Below are 20,429 nucleotides of genomic sequence, written 5' to 3' on the forward strand. Positions count from 1 at the left end.
TTTACCCACTACCTTCTGAAGATGTTATAATTTCATAAGAAAGCAGACCAATGAATACGTTTATTACAAAGGATAGAATAAAAGCTTTCTCGAAAGAAAAATGTTTTATATAGAGATTCGGAAGAAATTTTCAGTTTGTCAAATTCATAGTAAAACAGAATATATAAAACTATACCAAATTTGAAAAAAAAAAATTTTTGTGTACAGATCTTCAGGAAAAAATAAACACCCTTCCCACAAAGATGAGATAACAAATTTACAGACATATTCAAAACCAGACAATAACATTTTGTCTCTGGTGCACTAAAATTGAAAGTCATCTGTTTTAGACTGAAGATGGTGAAAGCATCAAAGAGAATTGTGATGGGTTTGAGATTTGGGGCTTCGTTATCTGGGAGGTGAACTGAATGAAGATAAAGTTACAAAGAACGTATTTAAGGAAATACATTTGGAACCACTGCCATAGCAACAGAGTTCCTAGCTTCTCATGCACGAGCTACTTACTGTTTCTGAACATAAAAACACTGCAAGGCACACTCTACAATCAAGGCGACTCTACTGAATAATTAAGAGTAGAGTTCCTAGAAAGACTCAAATGAAGGCCCTTTGGCCCCTGTAGCACTGATGAAAGGAGCAATGAAGAAGGGACTTTAACACTAAGTTAGCTAGACAGCTATCACTGAGGTAGCTGTAAAAAGCACTGTGGGAGGGCCCACCATACCTGCCAGTTCCTAAGCACCAGCTCTCCCCTAGGACCCAGGCTTGTGTCTGGCATTTTATCTGTGTGTCTACATATTTGCTTCTATTTAGAACAATGACTGATATGTTGTCTTTCACAGGCCTTTTCCAATTAAAATTCAAATTTTCATCTCACTTTCATTTATGTGAGGTTATTCCTCAGGTTAGTGCTCACTTCTTCCAACTCAGAACAACTCTACCTGCCCGGTTACTCCAAATGCCTCCTCTTGTCTTGGTGATAACATTCATGCATAATTGGGCTTTCTGTGGATCAAGGTGCAGTTCCTAAAGTACGTAAATCGTGTCCTACTCTTGTGACCCCATGGACTGCAGCCTGCAAGGCTCCTCTGCCCAGGGGACTTCCCAGGCAAGCATACTGGAGTGGATTGCCATCTCCTTCTCCAGAGGATCTTCCTGACCCAGGGATCAAACCTGCATCTCTTTGTCTCCTGCATTGGCAGGTGGATTCTTTACCCTTGAGCCAACTGGAAAGCTCATGAAGTATGTATAGACATCTCTCTCTACAAACCAAAAAGTACATTAAATAGAGTTTTGTGATCTGACACCAGTGTTATAGAAGTAAGTCTGAGTGGTTTTTAGAAAGTTTTCTAAAATTATGGGGTCACCTATTTCCAGCCTGCCCCATGACATTCAGGTCCCTGTGGGCAGCCCCATGGCATTTTCTTACTGTGGGTAGTCAGAAAGCAACCCTTACTAACACTCTTGGTCCCTCTGAATGGCAAATTAGTTGTAAGCAGGAACTGTAAGTAAGGCTCTAAGATTTCTCACCACGTGACTCAGCAAATACATGCTGAGCAAAGATCATAAAATACTGGTGCTGGGTTCATACCTTTCAGAAAGATAAAGGCTTAGAGAGGGAAGAATTTTGCTTAAGGTAACAGAGATTGGCCAGTATTACAAACCTCTTTCTGATGTGTCTTGCTCTAGATTTAGCAGGTGCTCTGGGCCACGAGAATCAGCTGTGAGGGAAGCAGAGCTGTGGGAAGGCTGGCTCCCGTGCTGCTCTAACACAGCTTCCAGCTCGGCCATTTCCTGCTGGAGCTTTAGAAGGTTATCTTGCATGGTATCCCTCTGCTGCAGACAAGAGAAAATAAAACCAAAAAAGTCACATGCTTTTACAATAGAAACTTGCCAGAAAGCAAGAATATGTCAAACCAATTAATTTTAGCATGGGAACTGAAATCACCTCGTATGGAATTATGAGTTCTGGCTGAACACCTTTTAATTTGACCATATTCACACAATTAATGCCCATGAAATTATTTCAAAACAATGTTAGAGGAGGAAGAAAAATTCCTCAAACCCTCTCAAGTTTCCCCTAGCAGTGGAAGTGCAGAGTCTTAACCACTGGACTGCCAGGGAAGTCCCAACTGTGATGTCTTTAAAAAAATTTTTTTTAATTATTTGGCCACGCTGCAGGGCATGCAAGATCTTAGTTCCTCAACCAGGAATCGAACCCATGCCCCCCTGCAGTGGAAGCTTAGAGTCTTAACCATTGAATCTTCAGGAAATTCCCAATGGTGATGGTCTTTTGAAGTTAGTTATTTTCTTTTAATGCTAGGGAGTAAATAAATAATTAAGGTACTTAAATACTTTTGGTATTTACAGTTAGCATGATTGGAGAAGGAAATGGCAACCCATTTCAGTATTCTTGCCTGGGAAATCCCATGGACAGAGGAGATTAGAGGGCTACAGTCCATGGGGTCGCAAAGGGTTGCTCTTTCACACTCAGGGTGGATTTTCGAGCTCCAAGTCACACATTGAAGAACTACCTCATTTTATACTGCTTTGTGTAAAAATAAAGACTACTGTTTAACATTAAAAAAATTAGCATAAGAGTTAGTCCATACAAAAATGTCTGACTTCTGGCTTGTGAGGTCTCTTCCTTTTCGGGGATTCTTTGAACATTTATCTCTAACAGGAAGAGCACAGAGTTAACTCATTAACTTATCTATTTGTTCATTTAACTATTTGCTGACCACCTATTATATGCCAGGCACTGTCATAGGCTGGGGATACAGCCCTCGTGGTGCTGCCATTCTAGACAGTGACAGGGTACCTAAAGATCCATTGCCAAGAAGAACCTGCTAGAAGAAAGGGGCCCACAGAAAAAGCCCCCAGAAAGCCTGTAAGCCGTTACTGTTTTCAACTCAAGATAACAGGCTCCTCTTGCTTATGGGGCTCCTGATGTTTATTTCTCCAGATGAAGAAGAAACCTGCTTAGTCTAAGGTTTTTGATTAGCAAAGTATCAGGTAAGTAAGGCGCTCTCCAAAATACATATTTATTTTCTGTTAAAGACTTTTTAAAATTTATTTTTAGTTGAGTGGGGTCTTCTTTGCTACGTGAGGGCTTTTTCTAGTTTCAGTGTACAGGCTTCTCATTGCAGTGGCTTCTCTTGTTGTGGAGCATGGGCTCTAGGGCACATGGGCTCCTGTAGTTGCAGTGTGTGGGCTTGGTTTGTTGTGGCTCGTGAGCTCTAGAGCATGGGCTCAGCAGCTGTGTGGCATGTGGAATCTTCCAGGGCCAGGGATCAAACCCTACACTGGCAGGTGGATTCTCATCTACTGTACCACCAGGGAAGTCACAAAATACACGTTTCTTCATTACTTTTAGAAGGAGCACGTATGGCTGCCAGCAAACCCTGGGGAAATACAAATTACTTCACCCTGTTTCTTCTTCAGATCCTTGCAAATGACTTTGCTCTCTACTAAAAACAAGTCATCTACTTTCCCCTGCTACACTGAATTCACAGTTTTTAGGAGGTTTTTATGACTGGTAAATGTATTCCCTGCTCCACAAAGGCTTCTACTGCTACCCTGAGACTGCAGTGCTGCCAGAGTGTCCACAGTAGCACCATTGCCACCACGTGGTGCTTCTGAGTAGTTCCATCATTGATTGGATCCTCCTAGTCAAGGGCTCACTGCAGAAATCTGGGATGAAATCGCAGGTATCAGATGAGGTTCAGGACCTCTATTGGTCACTACTGTCATGGTCATCACCTCTAACTTCTGTGGCCATTAAATAGGTTAGAAAATCAGAAAATATTAACAGTAATGGGAGAATAATAGGTAGATAACTTTCCTTTAGGTTTTTCCAAAACAATTACTTCATAACTTGGACAAGTTCCCCTATAGGCAACTGGACAGATATATTTGGCAGACTAAACCCAAATTGGTTACCAAGTTTTCCTGATCAGAATTCTTATGTTTCTTGAATTAGTCCTACTTTTCTTATCTATTTCTACTCTGCTACTCTGATCTCTACTTTCACTTTCACAGCTAAGGTTCCCTAAAAGCCATGTTTATCATATCTCTCCTTCTCCAGTTAGGAACTTAGTAGTTCACCACTGCTCAGATAATAAGTTAACACTTTCTGAATACTATATAATTATTATTTGTTACTGCTCTCATGATAAATTCCTAAGTACAGCATTCAAAATAGGCCTTCATACTCTGATCTTCTCTTACTTCTCCCTAAACCACCACATATGCCCTATTTTCCAGTCACAATTTTGTGCTTCCTGGGCATTTCATGCTTCTGTGTCTGTGCCTTGATTTACTGCCTCCCTTCTCTTCCTACCTGGAAAAAAATTCTTCTCATTTTTTAAGGTCCAGCTTGACTATCTCCTTTGGAAGTCCCTACTAATAATACATCTCCTATCAGGAACATAATTCCTCACTCTACTTCATTTATATTGCTAATATATTAGTATTCCAAAGTGCAATACCTGACTCTCCGAGATGGGAACAATCTTTCCTTAAGCTTCTTGTATTCAAAACACCCAGCAGACAAAGCATTTAATAAGTATTTAATGCAGACATGAATTAATGAATTTAGTTAATCAGCCTTTGATAAAGAACAGACACTAATGATACTGAATTAGCATTTATCCCCTAAATACATCCCCCCAGTTCTGTATAAACAGACTTTGGGAAAAGATCCCACTTCAACCATTTTGCTTGTTGGCAGTACTCTAGATTTAAGTTAGCCCTGAAATCTGACTTTGGCTCTATTTTGGGTAGATGCTTGATAAAAACTTCACAAAATGAATCTTGAACAAACAGATACATCTCTAGGAGTAAGATCAGAAATATAAAAAACAAGGAGATAGTTTAGTTTATTGAATGTCATATATTCTACAATACGGCTAAAGCAGATGGAATCAGAAACCAGACATAACTCTAAAACATAAGGTATAAAAAGGCGAAAGCCATGTTGACAGAGCCCCAAACCCACACCCAGAAAAGATCATAGGAATTGCAAACAGAGAAAAGTCTTCCTAGGGAATTCCTTGGTGGTTCAGTGGTTAAGACTATCCTTGCATTGCAGCGGGCACAGGTTTGACCCCCAGTTGAGGAACTGAGATCCTGCAAGCCCCACAGCATGGCCAAAAAAGATAAAAAAGAAAAGACCTCCTGAATCCTTTCATGAATTTAGTCACCATGGCAATCCTGCAGAAGTGGAGAATATTGGCAACAGTTCAGGCACAGAACAGGCAGTGGTCTGACTCCAGAAGGCTTCAGTCCTAGAGGGATTTGCTCCATGTAGAAAACAGGCCAAAATAAGACAAGTCCTCTACCTACAGTCCTCAGAGCGATGCCAAGACTTAGAAGTTTAAAACTGGATACTACCCAGTGCTGGCCAAAGTATAGGAAAATGGGGGCTACCAAGTATTACCAGGGCTCGAAGAGCACAGCTTGGTTCAGTCTTTCTAAAGAACAATTAATAATGTGTCAAACACCAAAATTCCATACTAAGGAAGTCACTGGGGATATGAGCAAATTATTTAGTTATCAAGATAAAGAGCTATACATGATAGCAAACTGTATATTTTTCCCTGAAACCCTCATATTCAACCCTCAATTCAATTTTCACTGAAGAAAATTTAGTGACATAGTAAAAACAATATTAAGGCCTTGGTAAATTAAAAAAAATTGAAATCACTTCAAGCATCTTTTCTCTGATCATAATGCGGTAAGATTAGATGTCAACTACAGGAAAAAAAATCGCTAAAAATACAAACATGGAGGCTAAACAACATGCTTCTGAATAACCAACAAATCATGGAAGAAATAAAAAAGAAATCAAAATATGCATAAAAACAAATGGAAATGAAAACACGATGACCCCAAACCTATGGGATTCAGTAAAAGCAGTGCTAAAGGGAAGGTTCATAGCAATACAAGCTTACCTCAAGAAACAAGAGAAAAAATCAAATAAATAACCTAACTTTACACCTATAGCAACTAGACAAAGAAGAAATTAAGAGCCCCAGGGTTAGTAGAAGGAAAGAAATCATAAAAATCAGAGCAGAAATAAATGAAAAAGAAACAAAGGAGACTATAACAAAAATCAACAAAACCAAAAACTGGTTCTTTGAGAAGATAAATAAAATAGGCAAACCATTAGCCAGACTCATCAAGAAAAAAAGGGAGAAGAATCAAATCAATAAAATTAGAAGTGAAAAGGGAGAAATGACAACAAACACAGAAATAAAAAGGATCATAAGAGACTACTATCAGCAACTATATGCCAATAAAATGGACAACTTGGAAGAAATGGATGAGTTCTTAGAAAAGTATAACCTTCCAAAACTGAACCAGGAAGAAATAGAAAATCTTAACAGACCCATCACAAGCACAGAAATTGAAACTATAATCAAACATCTTCCAACAAACAAAAGTCCAGGACCAGATGACTTCACAGGTGAATTCTACCAAAAATTTAGAGAAGAGTTAACACCTATCCTACTCAAACTCTTTCAGAAAATTGCAGAGGAAGGTAAACTCCTAAACTCATTCTGAGGCCACCATCACACTAATACCAAAACCAGACAAAGATGCCACAAAAAAAGAAAACTACAGGCCAATATTACTGATGAAAATAGATGCAAAAATCCTCAACAAATTCTAGCAAACAGATTCCAACAACATATTAAAAAGATCATACATCATGACCAAGTGGGCTTTATCCCAGGAATGCAAGGATTCTTCAATATTCACAAATCAATCAATGTGACACATCACATTAACAAACTGAAAATAAAAACCATACAATTACCTCAGTAGATGCAGAGAAAGCCTTTGACAAAATTCAACGCCCATTTATAATAAAAACTCTCCAGAAAGCAGGCAAAGAAGGAACATACCTCAACATAATAAAAGCCATATACGATAAACCCACAGCAAACATTAGCCTCAATGGCGAAAAATGGAAAGCATTTCCCCTAAAGTAAGGAACAAGACAAGGGCGCCCACTCTTACCACTACTATTCAACATAGTTTTGGAAGTCTTAGCCACAGCAATCAGAGAAGAAAAAGAAACAAAAGGAATCCATATTAGAAAAGAAGAAGTAAAACTCACTGTTTGGAGATGACATGATCCTCTACATAGAAAACCCTAAGGACACCACCAGAAAATTACTAAAGCTAATCAATGAATATAGTAAAGTTGCAGAATATAAAATTAATACACAGAAATCCCTTGCATTCCTATAAACTAACAATGAAAAAACAGAAAGAGACATTAAAGAAACAATCCCATTCACCACTGCAACAAAAAGAATAAAATACTTGGGAATAAATCTACCTAAAGAAACAAAAGACCTATATACAGAAAACTATAAAACACTGATGAAAGAAATCAAAGATGACACAAACAGATGGAGAAATAAACCATGTTCATGGATTGGAAGAATCAATATAGTGAAAATGAGTATACTACTCAAAGCAACCTATAGATTCAATGCAATCCCTATCAAGCTACCAACAGTATTTTTCACAGAACTAGAACAAATAATTTCAAAATCTGTATGGAAGAGCCAAAGCAATCTTGAGAAAGAAGAATGGAACTGGAAGAATCAACCTGCCTGACTTCAGACTATACTACAAAGCTACAGTCATCAAGACAGTACAGTACTGGCACAAAAACAGAAATATAGATCAGTGGAACAAAATAGAAAGCCCAGAGATAAATCCACGCACCTATGGACACCTTATCTTTGACAAAGAAAGAAAGAAAGTGAAGGCGCTCAGTCGTGTCCGACTCTTTGCGACCCCATGAACTGCAGCCTACCAGGGTCCTCTGTCCATGGCATTTTCCAGGCAATACTGGAGTGGGTTGCCACTGCCTTCTCCAGGGTATCTTCCCAACCCAGGGATCGAACTCCGGGTCTCCCGCATTGCGGTCAGATGCTTTACCATCTGAGTCACCAGGGAAAATATACAATGGAGAAAAAGCAATCTCTTTAACAAGTGGTACTGGGAAAACTGGTCAACCACCTGTAAAAAATGAAACTAGAACACTTTTTAACACCATACACAAAAATAAATTCAAAATGGATTAAAGATTTAAATGTAAGACCAGAAACTATAAAACTCCTAGAGGAAAACATAGGCAAAACACTCTGACATAAACCACAGCAAGATCCTCTACGACCCAACTCCCAGAGTTGTGAAAATAAAAACAAACAAATGGGACCTAATCAAACGTAAAAGCTTTTGCACAACAAAGGAAATTATAAGCAAGGTGAAAAGGCAGGCTTCAGAATGAGAGAAAATAATAGGAAATGAAGCAACTGACAACGAATTAATCTCAAAAATATACAAGCAGCTCATGCAGCTCAATACCAGAAAAATAACTGTCAACCCAATCAAACTGATTGTCAACCCAATCAAAAAATGGGCCAAAGAACTAAACAGACATTTCTCCCAAGAAGACATATAATTGGCTAACAAACACATGAAAAGATGCTCAATCACAACCACAATGTGGTACCATCTCACACCAGTCAGAATGGCTGCTATCTAAAAGTCTACAAAAAATAAATGCTGGAGAGGGTGTGGAGAAACGGGAACCCTCTTATACTGTTGGTGGGAATGCAAGCTAGTACAGCCACTCTGTAGAACAGTGTGGAAATTCCTTATAAAACTGAAAATAGAACTGCCATATGACTCAGCAATCCCACTGCTGGGCATACACACTGAGGAAACCAGAATTTAAAGAGACATGTGTACCCCAATGTTCATCGCAGCACTTACAATACTTGTTTACAATAGCTAGGACATGGAAGCAACCTAGATGTCCATCGGCAGATGAATGGATAAGAAAGTCGTGGTACAAATACTCAATGGAATATGACTTAGCTATTGAAAAGAATGCATTTGAATCAGTTCTAATGAGGTGGATGAAACTGGAGCCTATTATACAGAGTGAAGTAAGTCAGAAAGAAAAGCACCAAAACATTTTATTAACGCATATATATGGAATTTAGAAAGATGGTAACGACGACCCTATATGCGAGACAGCAAAAGAGACACAGATATTAAGAACAGACTCTTAGACTCTGTGGGAGAAGGCGAGGGTGGGATGTTTTGAGAGAATAGCATTGAAACATATCTATTACCATTTGTGAAATAGATGACCAGAGTCCAAGTTTGATGCATGAAACAGGGCACTCAAAGTCGGTGCAATGGGACAACCCAGAGGGATGGGTTGGGGAGGGTGGTGGGAAGGGGGTTCAGGATGGGGGACGCATGTACACCCGCAGCTGATTCATGTCAATGTATGGCAAAAAAATCACAATATTGTAAAGTAATTAGCTTCCAATTAAAATAAATTAATAAAAAATATAAGTATGTAGAGTATTAACTGAATGATTTTTTTTAAATTTTTAAATTGAAATATATAACTGAATCATTTTTAACGATAAGGTATACACACAACACATACCCTTGTGTACAATAGGAAGAGTAGAAGAATATATATCAACTCGCAGAATTTAATTTTAAAAATAACTAATACAAGGGCATGATATAAAATTCAAGACAAAAAAGGATATTCAGAGAAAAAGAAGGCTTTCTCCTTCTGTTAATCATCTATTTCCCCACCTGAAGGCAACTTCTATTATCTATCTTTCGCGTATGCTTCCAGAGATAAATGTTAAAATTTACCAAACCATTCTCTTTGGGTGAGTTTTAAAACTGTGGTAAAATATACCATCCTTAAGTATATAGTTTAGTGGCATAAAGTATTTTCATTGTTGTCCAACCATCATCAGTATCTATCTCCCTATCTTTTTCACCATCCTAAATTGAAACCCTGGGCCCATTAAAGGATAACTTCCACTTCTGCATCCCCAAGTCCCTGTTAATTACTAGTCTACTTTTTGTCTCTATGGAGTTAACTATTCTAGGTCCCTCATAAAAGTAGAGTCATACACTGTTTGTCCTTTGGTACCTGGCTTATTTCACTTAACGATGTTTTCAAGGTTCATCCATGAATGATTTTTATTTATTTGCATTTTCTAGGTTTTCTATGATGCACATATATAACTTTATATGGCTTTTCTCAGTTTTATCTAATCTGGCATTTCAGGAAGTCCAGAAAAAAAAGTCATTCACTTGCTAGTAGCTGAAGGTATATTTAAGATTTGGTGAGAAAAATAAATATATAAATAAATAAAATAATTTAAAAAAAAAAAAAAAAAGATTTGGTGAGAAAAAGAAGTCAGGGCAGGATGATTTCAGGTAGTCCAGATATCTCCACCTTAAGAATGTGCATTGGGACTTCCCTGGCAGTCCAGTGGTTAAGAATCTGCCTTCCAGTGCAGGGGATGTACATTTGATCCCTGGTTGGGAACTAAGATCCCACATGTTGCAGGGCAACTAAGCATACATGCTGCAACAAAAACCCAGTGCAGCCAAAATAAAAAAAAATAAAATAGAGAAAAAAAAAATGTATATCATAGCTCAGGAATAAGGAACACAGTCAGATATAGAACTCTCTTCAGTATCACACCAGCAACCACTGTGCTTGTCCTCTAAAAAAATAAGCTGAGATGAGCCTGAATTTTTGAATATAAGAACTTGAAAAGTTTGGTGCCACTTCTACAACATAAAAATTAGGAGACAAAGCCAGGTTCTGGGAGGACTATGATGTTAATTTTCAGTAGAGAAGGCCTTTTTCTAGGAGACTATTCTGCCAGCAGCACTGAAATAGTTATGTTACTAAATGTTGTAGATATGACAAAGCTGTTATGTCCCTCACATGTAACCAAAACACTGGATGTTGACCACTAGGTACAGGAAGTAAAATTGTGTACGTTTTTTTTTAAAAAGAGATGACTTATCAGTGCTAAAGAACAAATAACTAGCTGATTAACAAAGAAAAAACAGAAAGAAATATTCATCAAACAGTGAAAGGTTAGATAGTCTCTAATAGGAAGAGAACTTTGTAGGTAACAATTTGGTACTGAGAAGAAACACACCCCTCTGTCTGATACAGTAGTGCTTTCACATACATTTCTGCTATAAAGCAAATGGGTTTTGAAGGTTTCACTTTCTCATTAAGTTCAGTATTTAATGTTCTGCAATGAATAAACTGGTTAAGTGTGTGTGTGTGTGTGTGTGTGTGTGTGAGAGAGAGAGAGACAGAGACAGAGACAGAGACAGAAGGTAGCATGTGTCCCATCTGGGTATTTACAATTCAATTTGAGGAGACTAGATCCCACACACAGCTGTTATACCATTAATTCTAAGGGAGGATGTAAGCAAACGTAGAAGGCAGGAGGCATAGCAGTGAATGCAAAGAACACTGCACACACACCCCCTTGTGCTTTTTACCTGAGTGGTTAAGATATCACTCTGAGAGGACAGCCCCACACAGTCTTCAGAGAGGCTTGTTTCACTCACATGGTCGGATGCTGCTTCACCTTAAATGATAATAAAAATAGATTCAGATGTAAAAAAAGATGGCAAGACAAACTTCACTTTCACGTCATACAAAATGATTATACTCTTTGGGGACACCCAGATGGATTTCCTCTAAGAAATCATAATGAAAACCAAACGTAAGTCTGCCAGTAATTAGGGCATTAAATCTCATTCAAACAGAAAAGATGTTCTAGCTGGGTAATGGACTTTTTAAAGGAAAAGCACCCTGGGAGGAACATGTTTAAAGTTTAAGAAATAGTTACTTTCACTGTGCTTGGAAACTCCTAAAATGTGCTCCCCCAAAGGCATAGACATTTAGCTCATTTCTATAAAACAGATGGGGGCAAACACAAAAACTTGGTTCCAATACCTAAGTCTGAATCCACACTCTGCTCTTCTTGGCAACTATCTTCTTCCAAGCCAGTTTCCCTTTCTTCATCATCTGAAACAAATTCCTTGTCACTCAGAACTTCCTCGCTTTCAGACTGATACACTTGTTTGGAAGGACGCTCAAACATCAAGAAAGGATCCTGGGTGTTTGTATTAGTGGTCAAGTCTTCCACTGCACTGTACTGTGAGGAAAATAAGCTACCAGAACATCTCACTTCCTCATTAAGGTGATGTTCCTGGGATACCTTGGCTGATGTTCCCTGGCCACTGCAGTCATTTAAGCCACTCTTCAATGATTCTAGGTTCTCCTCTGTTTCCTTAGACAGACCCTCAGTGGCAATAGTGTTCCATCCAGTAGATGGAGACAGTGTATCGGTTACTTTACCAAACAGTAATTGTTGGAAGCAGGGAAGCTCTTCATCCTCACTAGACACAGTCTCTTCTGACTCTAGTTTCCCAGCCCCTCTTTGGTGACCCTGAGCCAAATGTGTATGGGTGAAAGGGCCAGGGCTCCCTCTGAATTCTCCTTTTTGGACACTTTCACTAAAAACAGCAGATCTTTCCTTAATGTCACTTTCAGCAAAGTGGCTATTTTCTTTTATTTCGTCGTCATTTAACAAGTTGTCAGGTGTCTCAGAACAAACCTGAGAAGCATGACAGCTTCCCATAGGTTGTTCGAGGTTATCTGAAATTAGACATGGGGAGAAATCTGCCTTAACAGCCTGAAGCATGTCCTCATTTTCTCCTTGCCTTTTTATTTCAGGATGGTGACAGTTACTTACAGGAAGGCTTTGCTTATAGACTTCAGGTTGCATAAGACCTAATCTGAGTAAAGCTCTTAATTTAGGTTCTCTGTTTCTACCTGGTTCTGCTTGAATGTTTTCACCACTGGAACCTACTTCATTAATACTAGAGCCTACTTCATTAGTACTGGAACCTACTTCATTAACACTGCTTGAGTTGACTTCTTTAAAAGTGCTTCCTTGAATGTCATTTTGGCTGATTGTGCTCACTGCACTTTGAATGATGCTCTCACTTCCCAATGTTCTTTCAGGTGACATTACAGGTTCCTCAAATTTCTCTGATGGGCTTTTCTTACATACGGTTTTAACAGATGACTTGATGGGAAAAAGTGATGGTGTTAGATTTGGTTTTTCTGAAACCCCTTGCTTATTAGCAAAAACAAGTTCAGTTTTGTGGCCTCTCAATTGTAATGACTGACAAACCCTAGTGACTTCTTTTGCACTACATTTGGCATCGTCACCCGGCGTCTTATCTTTCTGACCAGCCACAGGAAAGTGCACTGTTGTACAAACGGCCTGCACATGCTGGCTTTTAGACTCACTCTTTCCCCGACTGTCTTCTTTTTGTCTGCATTTGAGGGGGTCTCTTGGACTTTGATCCTTTAAGGACCCCGAGTGGGCAAAGACTGTGGCACATTCCTTTTGTGGATTTCCTGGATTGGAAAACAGAGCAAATGTCTGACGCTTTGAAACCTTGAACGTATTCTGCAAATACTGTGTATCAAGTTCACTGTCTTCCATTTCTCCTCTTGTCTCCTGAATGACATAGTTAACGTCATGTCCCAGGAGACCCTGAAAGCCCTCTGTGTTGTTTTTGTTATCTTTAAAATCCCTATGGATAAGTTCCTTGGGGTTTTCGATTGCTGCACACAGACTCACACATGGATTTGGTGCAGTCTTTGCCTTCTCTGGGGTTTTAGCTTCTAGTAATGAGATACTATCCTGAGTGCTATAATCAGTATCAGGAACCAAGGAAATATTGGTATTCTCTACAGATCTTTCCATTTGCAAAGCTTTCCCTCCTCTTAATATCAGATCTTTGGGGTCTTTGGTATTATTCAACACTTGAATTGTTCCTAGATTCTCCTCTCTTTGAAGGCTAGGATGAACAAACTCTTCAGGTTTACTAGAACAGTTAGTAAAATAACCAGGTGTGTTTGCAAAATTTAGTTCTGGAAAAGCATCACTAGCAAGTCTTTTATTTATTTGTTCATATGTTTTGTTACTCTTCTTGGCTCCAGCTGTAGGTTCTTTATCTCCCATGAGTTGAAGCTTTTGGCTGTGCCTGACTGGCATTTGGCTAGAATGCTTTTTCTTCATCTCTTCATTGCTAGAACTGCTATCAATTAGTAGCTCAGTATGATTAGGTGGACTTGGATTTCTACTGACTACTAGTTCAAGTTCAGGAATTTTCCTGGTAGAGGATTTCCTCTTCAGCCTATTCTTAGGTGCTTTTGAACTGCGGACATTCAATTCTAGTTCCATATTGCTTATACTGGTGTTTATAGGTTCAGCCTTAGTTCTGAAAACAGATTCGTTTTCCAATGATTCTGTTGGGTTAGCGTTTTGCTCTTTCTGAACATCATCACGTTTTGTTTTATTCTCATGACCATCACTAGTAATATTTATCCCGTGATGTTTCTGCTCTGTTTGGTCAGTTCTCTCAATCATCTTTTCAGGAGTCTTTGGAACAATCGTCAAATCACCTTTCTTGATAAAATCCTCAGGCTGAAGGCCTGATGTACCTCTCCTTTTACATTTTAGCTTATTTGTGAGGGGCTGCTCTTGTGTTTTCTGAGGTTCTACAGTAAATGCACCTATAATTAGATCTTCAGCTATGTGGTTGAAGTTAGGGAGACTCGACTTCCTCCGATAGGTTTTCCCAAATATTTTATCTTCAATATTACTCTCTACTGGTTTGGAGTGGACTCTTTCATGTATTAAAGTACCATGAGGATCACTGGCCATTAAGTCGATTTTCTCTGAAGAACCTGAATATCCATCAACGTTATTTGGAATTTCCACTGCACCAGCTACTTCATTATTTGATTCAGACCCCCCATCGCACGAGTCGTCAGAAGTTAATATTTCATCACTTCTGGAAAACCAGTCATTAACTTTCTGTATGCTATTATTCAGGGTTACCCAAGGAACATCTTGGGAATCTCCAGGACTGTCAGAGCATGCAGGTTTCTGCTTACACAGTTCTTTTCTTCCATACAGGGGATCAGTATTCAGAACTATCTTTTTCCCAGTGCTGGGAATCTGCCTATCCTTACATGTGCCCTTACTTTCAGCCCATCTGCTCTGTTGGCTCTTTACTAAGACAGGCTGTTTGCTTTTATTACAGAATTCAGCCTTTTCTACATTCAGTCTGTTTTCAGTGAGCAATAAACTGCTGTTCTCATGCTGTAATGAGCTGGCATGAGTATCTGTGCCACATGGCTCCACGTGAAAGTCTGAAACAGAAATACCCTGATACTTTTCTGGATGCGTCTCAGCTGCATGCATCTCAGCTGCATGCTCCTGGGTGGTGATCAGATCTTTAATACTGAGTTGATGATGTTCAGTATTTGTTATGTCCTTCTCAGAAAACTCACAAGCAGCTGGAAACAACAACAACAACAAGGTGCTTAGAAACAGAATTATTATGAAAACAATATGTACTTAATACAACTTAGTAACTTGGTTGGAGGGTAATGAAGAAACTGGCTAGTCTTAGAGAAATTAACCTCAGACTACCAAGTATACTGAAGATGTAGCTTATACTCTTTTGCTTAAATCCTATTTGTCTAGATTCTCATTATTTCTGCTCAAGATAATTAAAATTTTAATTTCAGAATTCTTCCTACTCATAAATCACACCTTCTATTTCCCTAACCTCTAACAGTGAATTAAAAGGACAGTTTGAGACTCAAAGACACAGAAAACAGACAAGTGGTTGCTAAGGGGGAAGGGACTTGGAAGAGGGATGGAGGGGGAGTTTGGAGTTAGTAGATACAAACTAGTATATATAGAATAGATAAATAACAAGGTCTTACTGTATAGCACAGGGAACTATATTCAATATCCTGTGATAAAACCATAATAGAAAAGAACGTGGAAAAAAAAAGAATGTGTATTTTATACATATGTAACTGAATCACTTTGCTGTGCAGCAAAAAACACAACGCTGTAAATCAACAATACTTCAATTTAAAAAAAGCAGTTTGCACATCAAACATATAACATTCTATCTTCAGATACTCCCTGTATCTGAGTACTAGTAAGCAAAATATGAAATACAAACACAGCAATTAAAAGTAAAAAGGCAACAACCAATCACATAGGGTACTATTATAACCACACTGGTCTAGTGCCACTGAAATAGATCAGGCTGTACTATGACATCTGAGAAAGCACCATATCCTAACTCTGCGAAAAGATATTGCAAATTATAAAAATGTTCCGAATGGTTCTTCAAAATACTCTAATTACAGTACTGTATCTACCTATTCTCTCTTTACTGTCTGTTGAGTTAGAAGACTTGCCATTACCCTTTTTTGCAGGATTCAAATTGGTCTTGGCCTTGGCTCCTTGAGGGGTGATTTCTAACAATTCATGGTCTCCCACACTGTAAGGAAAAGACACAAGCCTTAGCGAAAAACAGTAGTTTATATGTGCACAGGGCTGTCAAACAATCAAGTATTTTAGCTCCACTAGGTAGGGCTGTGATAAGCTGATCGATTTGATTCACTTTCTGAAATCAGCACTCTCCTTTGGTAACTTCTAGTCAAAATGAAATGGTCATAGACAGAACACAAAAATCAGAGCAGGAGTATAGAACATTACTTTATGGCCATACAAATATGAACCAGAATTTAAATGACAGTTGAATAATAGCTAAAAGATAGTAAAGAAAAAACCAACAAAACCTAAAGTGTGTATTAATGAAAACACAAGCACAGTTACCTAAACAAAGGGAGCACTGGGATGGAACAGACATTCCAGTAGAATGCAAAGAACGTATCATTTTGCAACACTGCCTTCTGGGCTTTTCCTCAAGCTAAAAACCATTTTCTCCCGATCGGGAGATCAGGAAAATGTCACTTGCAAACGAAATCTCATTGACAGTGACATTATCATAGTTCAGACAAGCCATCACAGATCTTAGGGTCATGCAATAATTCCTAAGGAAAGCAATTTAACAAGTAATCCATTTTGGGGCTGCTTGCAAATTATGGTTTAATTGATGTAGACAAAGTCTGAGTTACAGACAGAATTAAGGAACAGTAAAAGGAAAAATTGAAAACTGAGTAATGTTTTCAGCAGCCACAATCACCACTGAGTCAACACTGTTGTACACAAGGAACTAAGCCAGAGCACAGCCATCTGCTGGAAGCAAGTCTGTGCAGAGTTCTACTGTTACTTTAATTCTTACAAATGCTTTACTAAGAAACCAAACAAACAAAAAGGATATCTTCTCAGCTATAAAATAAGGAGGTTAAAGTAGATGATCTTTAAGGTCTACTCCAATGCCATGATTCTGACCTAAAGAAATATCAATCCTTAATATTAACTAAATACAAAAATGCCAGTTTCATAGAAAAAGGCTCTCTGACTCACCTGAGATAACTGGCCTTATTAACTGTGTCTTCAGAAGAATCAGATCCTAAAAAAATTCCCCAAAGACCCCCAAATAAGAAATCAATAAAAGGATTTTTATTGAAAGGGTTAAACTCAAAAAACTATACTTATTACAAAACATATTTTCAAGGAATATTTACTGAGCACCCAGTACATGGCAGGGCTTCCCCGGTGGTGCTAGTGGTAAAGAACACGCCCAACAATGCAGGAGATGACGAGGGTTTGATCTCTGGGTCAAGAAGATCTCCTGGAAGAGGACATGGCAACCTACTCCAGTATTCTTGTCTGGAGAATCCAATGGACAGAGGAGCCTGGCAGGTTACAATGCATGGGGTCGCAACAGTCAGACACGACTAAAGTGACTTAGCACACATACACTACATGGCAGGAACAATGATACATATGTCAGGCAATACAAAATTGTGGTTACAAGTACAGGTTCTGAAGCCAGAATTCCCAGGTGTGAATTGTGGCTTTGTCACTTACTAGCTTTACGACCCTGGCAGAATTTCTTAACCTCTCTGTGCCTTAAATTCCCTCATCTATAAAATAGTGTAATAGTAGAAACCACCTCAGGTTTGTCATGCATCTTATGTGAGTCACACAAGTAAAACCCCAGTGCCTGGACTACAGTAAGTGTTCCTAAATATTCTCTATTATACTTATTTTTATGAGGCAACATCTGTAGTCTAGGAATTCATGATCTTAAAAGGGGAAAAGACATACAAGAAATTTCTAAAGAATCTGCTTATTGCTATGGCAAACATATGGTGGTGCCTGGGATCCCAAAGGAGGGCCATTCTTTCCAATTATAAATATATTCTACAGGATAAAGCATAGAGAGACCTGTCTGAACTGAGTTCAGCTGTTCTTAAGTCTTCCTGCTGCTGCTGCTAAGTTGCTTCAGTCATGTCCGACTCTGTGCAACCCCATAGATGGCAGCTCACCAGGCTCCCCCGTCCCTGGGATTCTCCAGGCAAGAACACTGGAGTGGGTTGCCATTTCCTTCTCCAATGCATGAAAATGAAAAGTGAAAGTGAAGTCGCTCAGTCAGCGACCCCATGGACTGCAGCCTACCAGACTCCTCCATCCATGGGATGTTCCAGGCAAGAGTACTGGAGTGGGGTGCCATTGCCTTCTCCGCTAGTCTAGCCGTGTTCAGTCGGACACAACTGAGCAACTGAACTGAAAACCACATATCCTTCATTTTGTTCTCTTTATAAAGTAAGGTGCTTTAAAGTAAGACCTGCATCTTCCTACATTATTTATCACACATCATAAGGCTAGTAAAATTATTTTATTCTTACTTTCCAGGGCTCCCTGCTATTGCATAAATTGTGACCAAAGTTTTCAGTAAAACTCTTAGACAAGGAATTCAGCAACTATTATTCTAAACTTACAAAATCTGAGACTCTTACCCAATTCAATGTAGACAGACTTATTCTGAGATTGTGTCTGCTGCTTTGTCCTCAGAGATCTCACAATTCCAAGGTTAGAGAGTTTGACAGTAAGACTGGTTTCCTGCTAAGCAGTAAATGATCAACAAATCATTAGCCAGTTCTATGCATCTTTTTCTGTTAAGAGAAACTCAAAGCTCTGGACAGTTGTCAATGAGCTAACCTCGAAAAACCACTTGGCAAAACTACACACTAAGATGTACGAGTCTTGTGTGGTTTGAGTACTTTCTCCCTCTCTCAGTTGTTCTAAATTTTTCTATACGTTAGTGTGTATCATCTGTGTAATTTCTTTAAGGATATGGAAAGCATTTTTTTTTTCATTTGCCTTTTTTTTTTAATGGGGAAAGCATATTTTAAACTAATACTTTATATTATAGTGTAGAAAGGGAATGAAATTGATCTATTACACACTTCTAATCACATCTGATAACAGGCGATAACTGAGATAAAGTAAATTTTTAAAAAGGATAAATGAAAATAATAAAATCCAGCAAGCTTAATATTCAGTACAGGAAAGAATATTTGGATACCCAACTTTACTCTGATGAAGCTTTCCTTCTTTTTGAGCCCTTCAACATCTACTGAGAAATGAATGCTGGTACTATGAGAACTATTATTTTTAAGATCCTCATTATTCATTCACATATGAGTAACAATAGAGCAAATCTCTGTATTTTCTTTGACAATTACACTTAAAGTTGAAGCAATTTTCAAGTATTAAAAACTGATTATTTTCCCCCCAGGCAACTTTTCAGAGGAAGTAAAATAGAAGATACTTCTTCATGTCTGGAGAAGTGCCATAAGATGGTTATTTTAAAAATTAGCAAATAAATAATAATAAAACAAAAGCTAGCAAGCTAAAAACTATCAGTGTCCTTGTGGCTTTCTTAGACAAGCATCAGAATGGATAAAGCACTAAAACCAGGGATCTTCTCTCAACTTCTCTAACTCTTTTTCAGACACTTAATTGACCATCTTCCCTTGTTTACTTGATTTTATATAAATCCAAAAGCATCCAGCACATTCACTAATTCACATGCTCCGTAAAGAGTTATTATCAGAACACACAAAAGTGGCCTTACCAAGGTAGGATTTTCAGGTTCACTCTGCCAAAGTCTTTTGGCCCGGTTCCGGTAGCCCATACTTTGGATTATAGAAACTTCCTCCTTCAGATGCTCAGGAGAGTTATTTTCCTTTCTTGAAAAGTTATAGCTGTTTGCAACTGTGAGTTACAAAGAGAAACACTATTTTTGCAGTTAGAAAGAAAAAAATATTAGGTTCCCTGGTGGCTCAGTGGTAAAGAATCCACCTGCCGATGCAGGAGTTCCCTGATCCAGGAAGATCCCATATGTTATGGAGCAACTAAGTCCATGCACCACAGCTGTTGAGCCTGTGCACCTAGAGCCTGTGTTCCACAACAAGAGAAGCCACTGCAATGAGCAACTGGAGAGTACCCCTTGCTTACCGCAACTAGAGAAAAGCCTGCACAGCAACAGAAACCCAGCACAGCCAAAAATAAATAAATAAAATTTAAACATATATATAGTAAAAAAAAAAAAAAAAAAGATTACAGGTAGATAAAATTAACCTAGGCCAAAAGGTCTGGTCTTATCACCTATTCATATAAAATAACTGCACAAACTTCCATTTTAATAGATGGCCCCTTGAGCGTTGGTGGCAA

At 38.5% G+C, this 20,429-nt stretch overlaps 1 protein-coding gene across 50 annotated transcripts in view; it reads right to left on the bottom strand.

The window, feature by feature from the left end:
• Positions 1-20,429, bottom strand: part of BRCA1 (BRCA1 DNA repair associated) — a 67,590-nt gene that overhangs the window by 29,397 nt on the left and 17,764 nt on the right. For 9 of the 50 annotated variants that reach the window (XM_060395659.1, XM_060395666.1, XM_060395657.1 and 6 more), the window contains exons 6-12: positions 19,831-19,970; positions 18,710-18,812; positions 17,271-17,316; positions 16,202-16,278; positions 11,843-15,271; positions 11,383-11,471; positions 1,662-1,833 (exon numbers count right to left, since the gene is read on the bottom strand). In XM_060395659.1, the coding sequence (XP_060251642.1) occupies positions 1,662-1,833; positions 11,383-11,471; positions 11,843-15,271; positions 16,202-16,278; positions 17,271-17,316; positions 18,710-18,812; positions 19,831-19,970 (4,056 nt within the window). Of the gene's footprint in view, positions 1-1,661; positions 1,834-11,382; positions 11,472-11,842; positions 15,272-16,201; positions 16,279-17,270; positions 17,317-18,709; positions 18,816-19,830; positions 19,971-20,429 lie in introns of all 50 variants that reach the window. The other 41 variants (XM_042256009.1, XM_042256006.1, XM_060395660.1 and 38 more) reach the window with 7 other exon arrangements.

The sequence above is a fragment of the Ovis aries genome, chromosome 11 (genome assembly GCF_016772045.2).
Source record: "Ovis aries strain OAR_USU_Benz2616 breed Rambouillet chromosome 11, ARS-UI_Ramb_v3.0, whole genome shotgun sequence".
NCBI classification, from domain to species: Eukaryota; Metazoa; Chordata; class Mammalia; order Artiodactyla; family Bovidae; genus Ovis; species Ovis aries.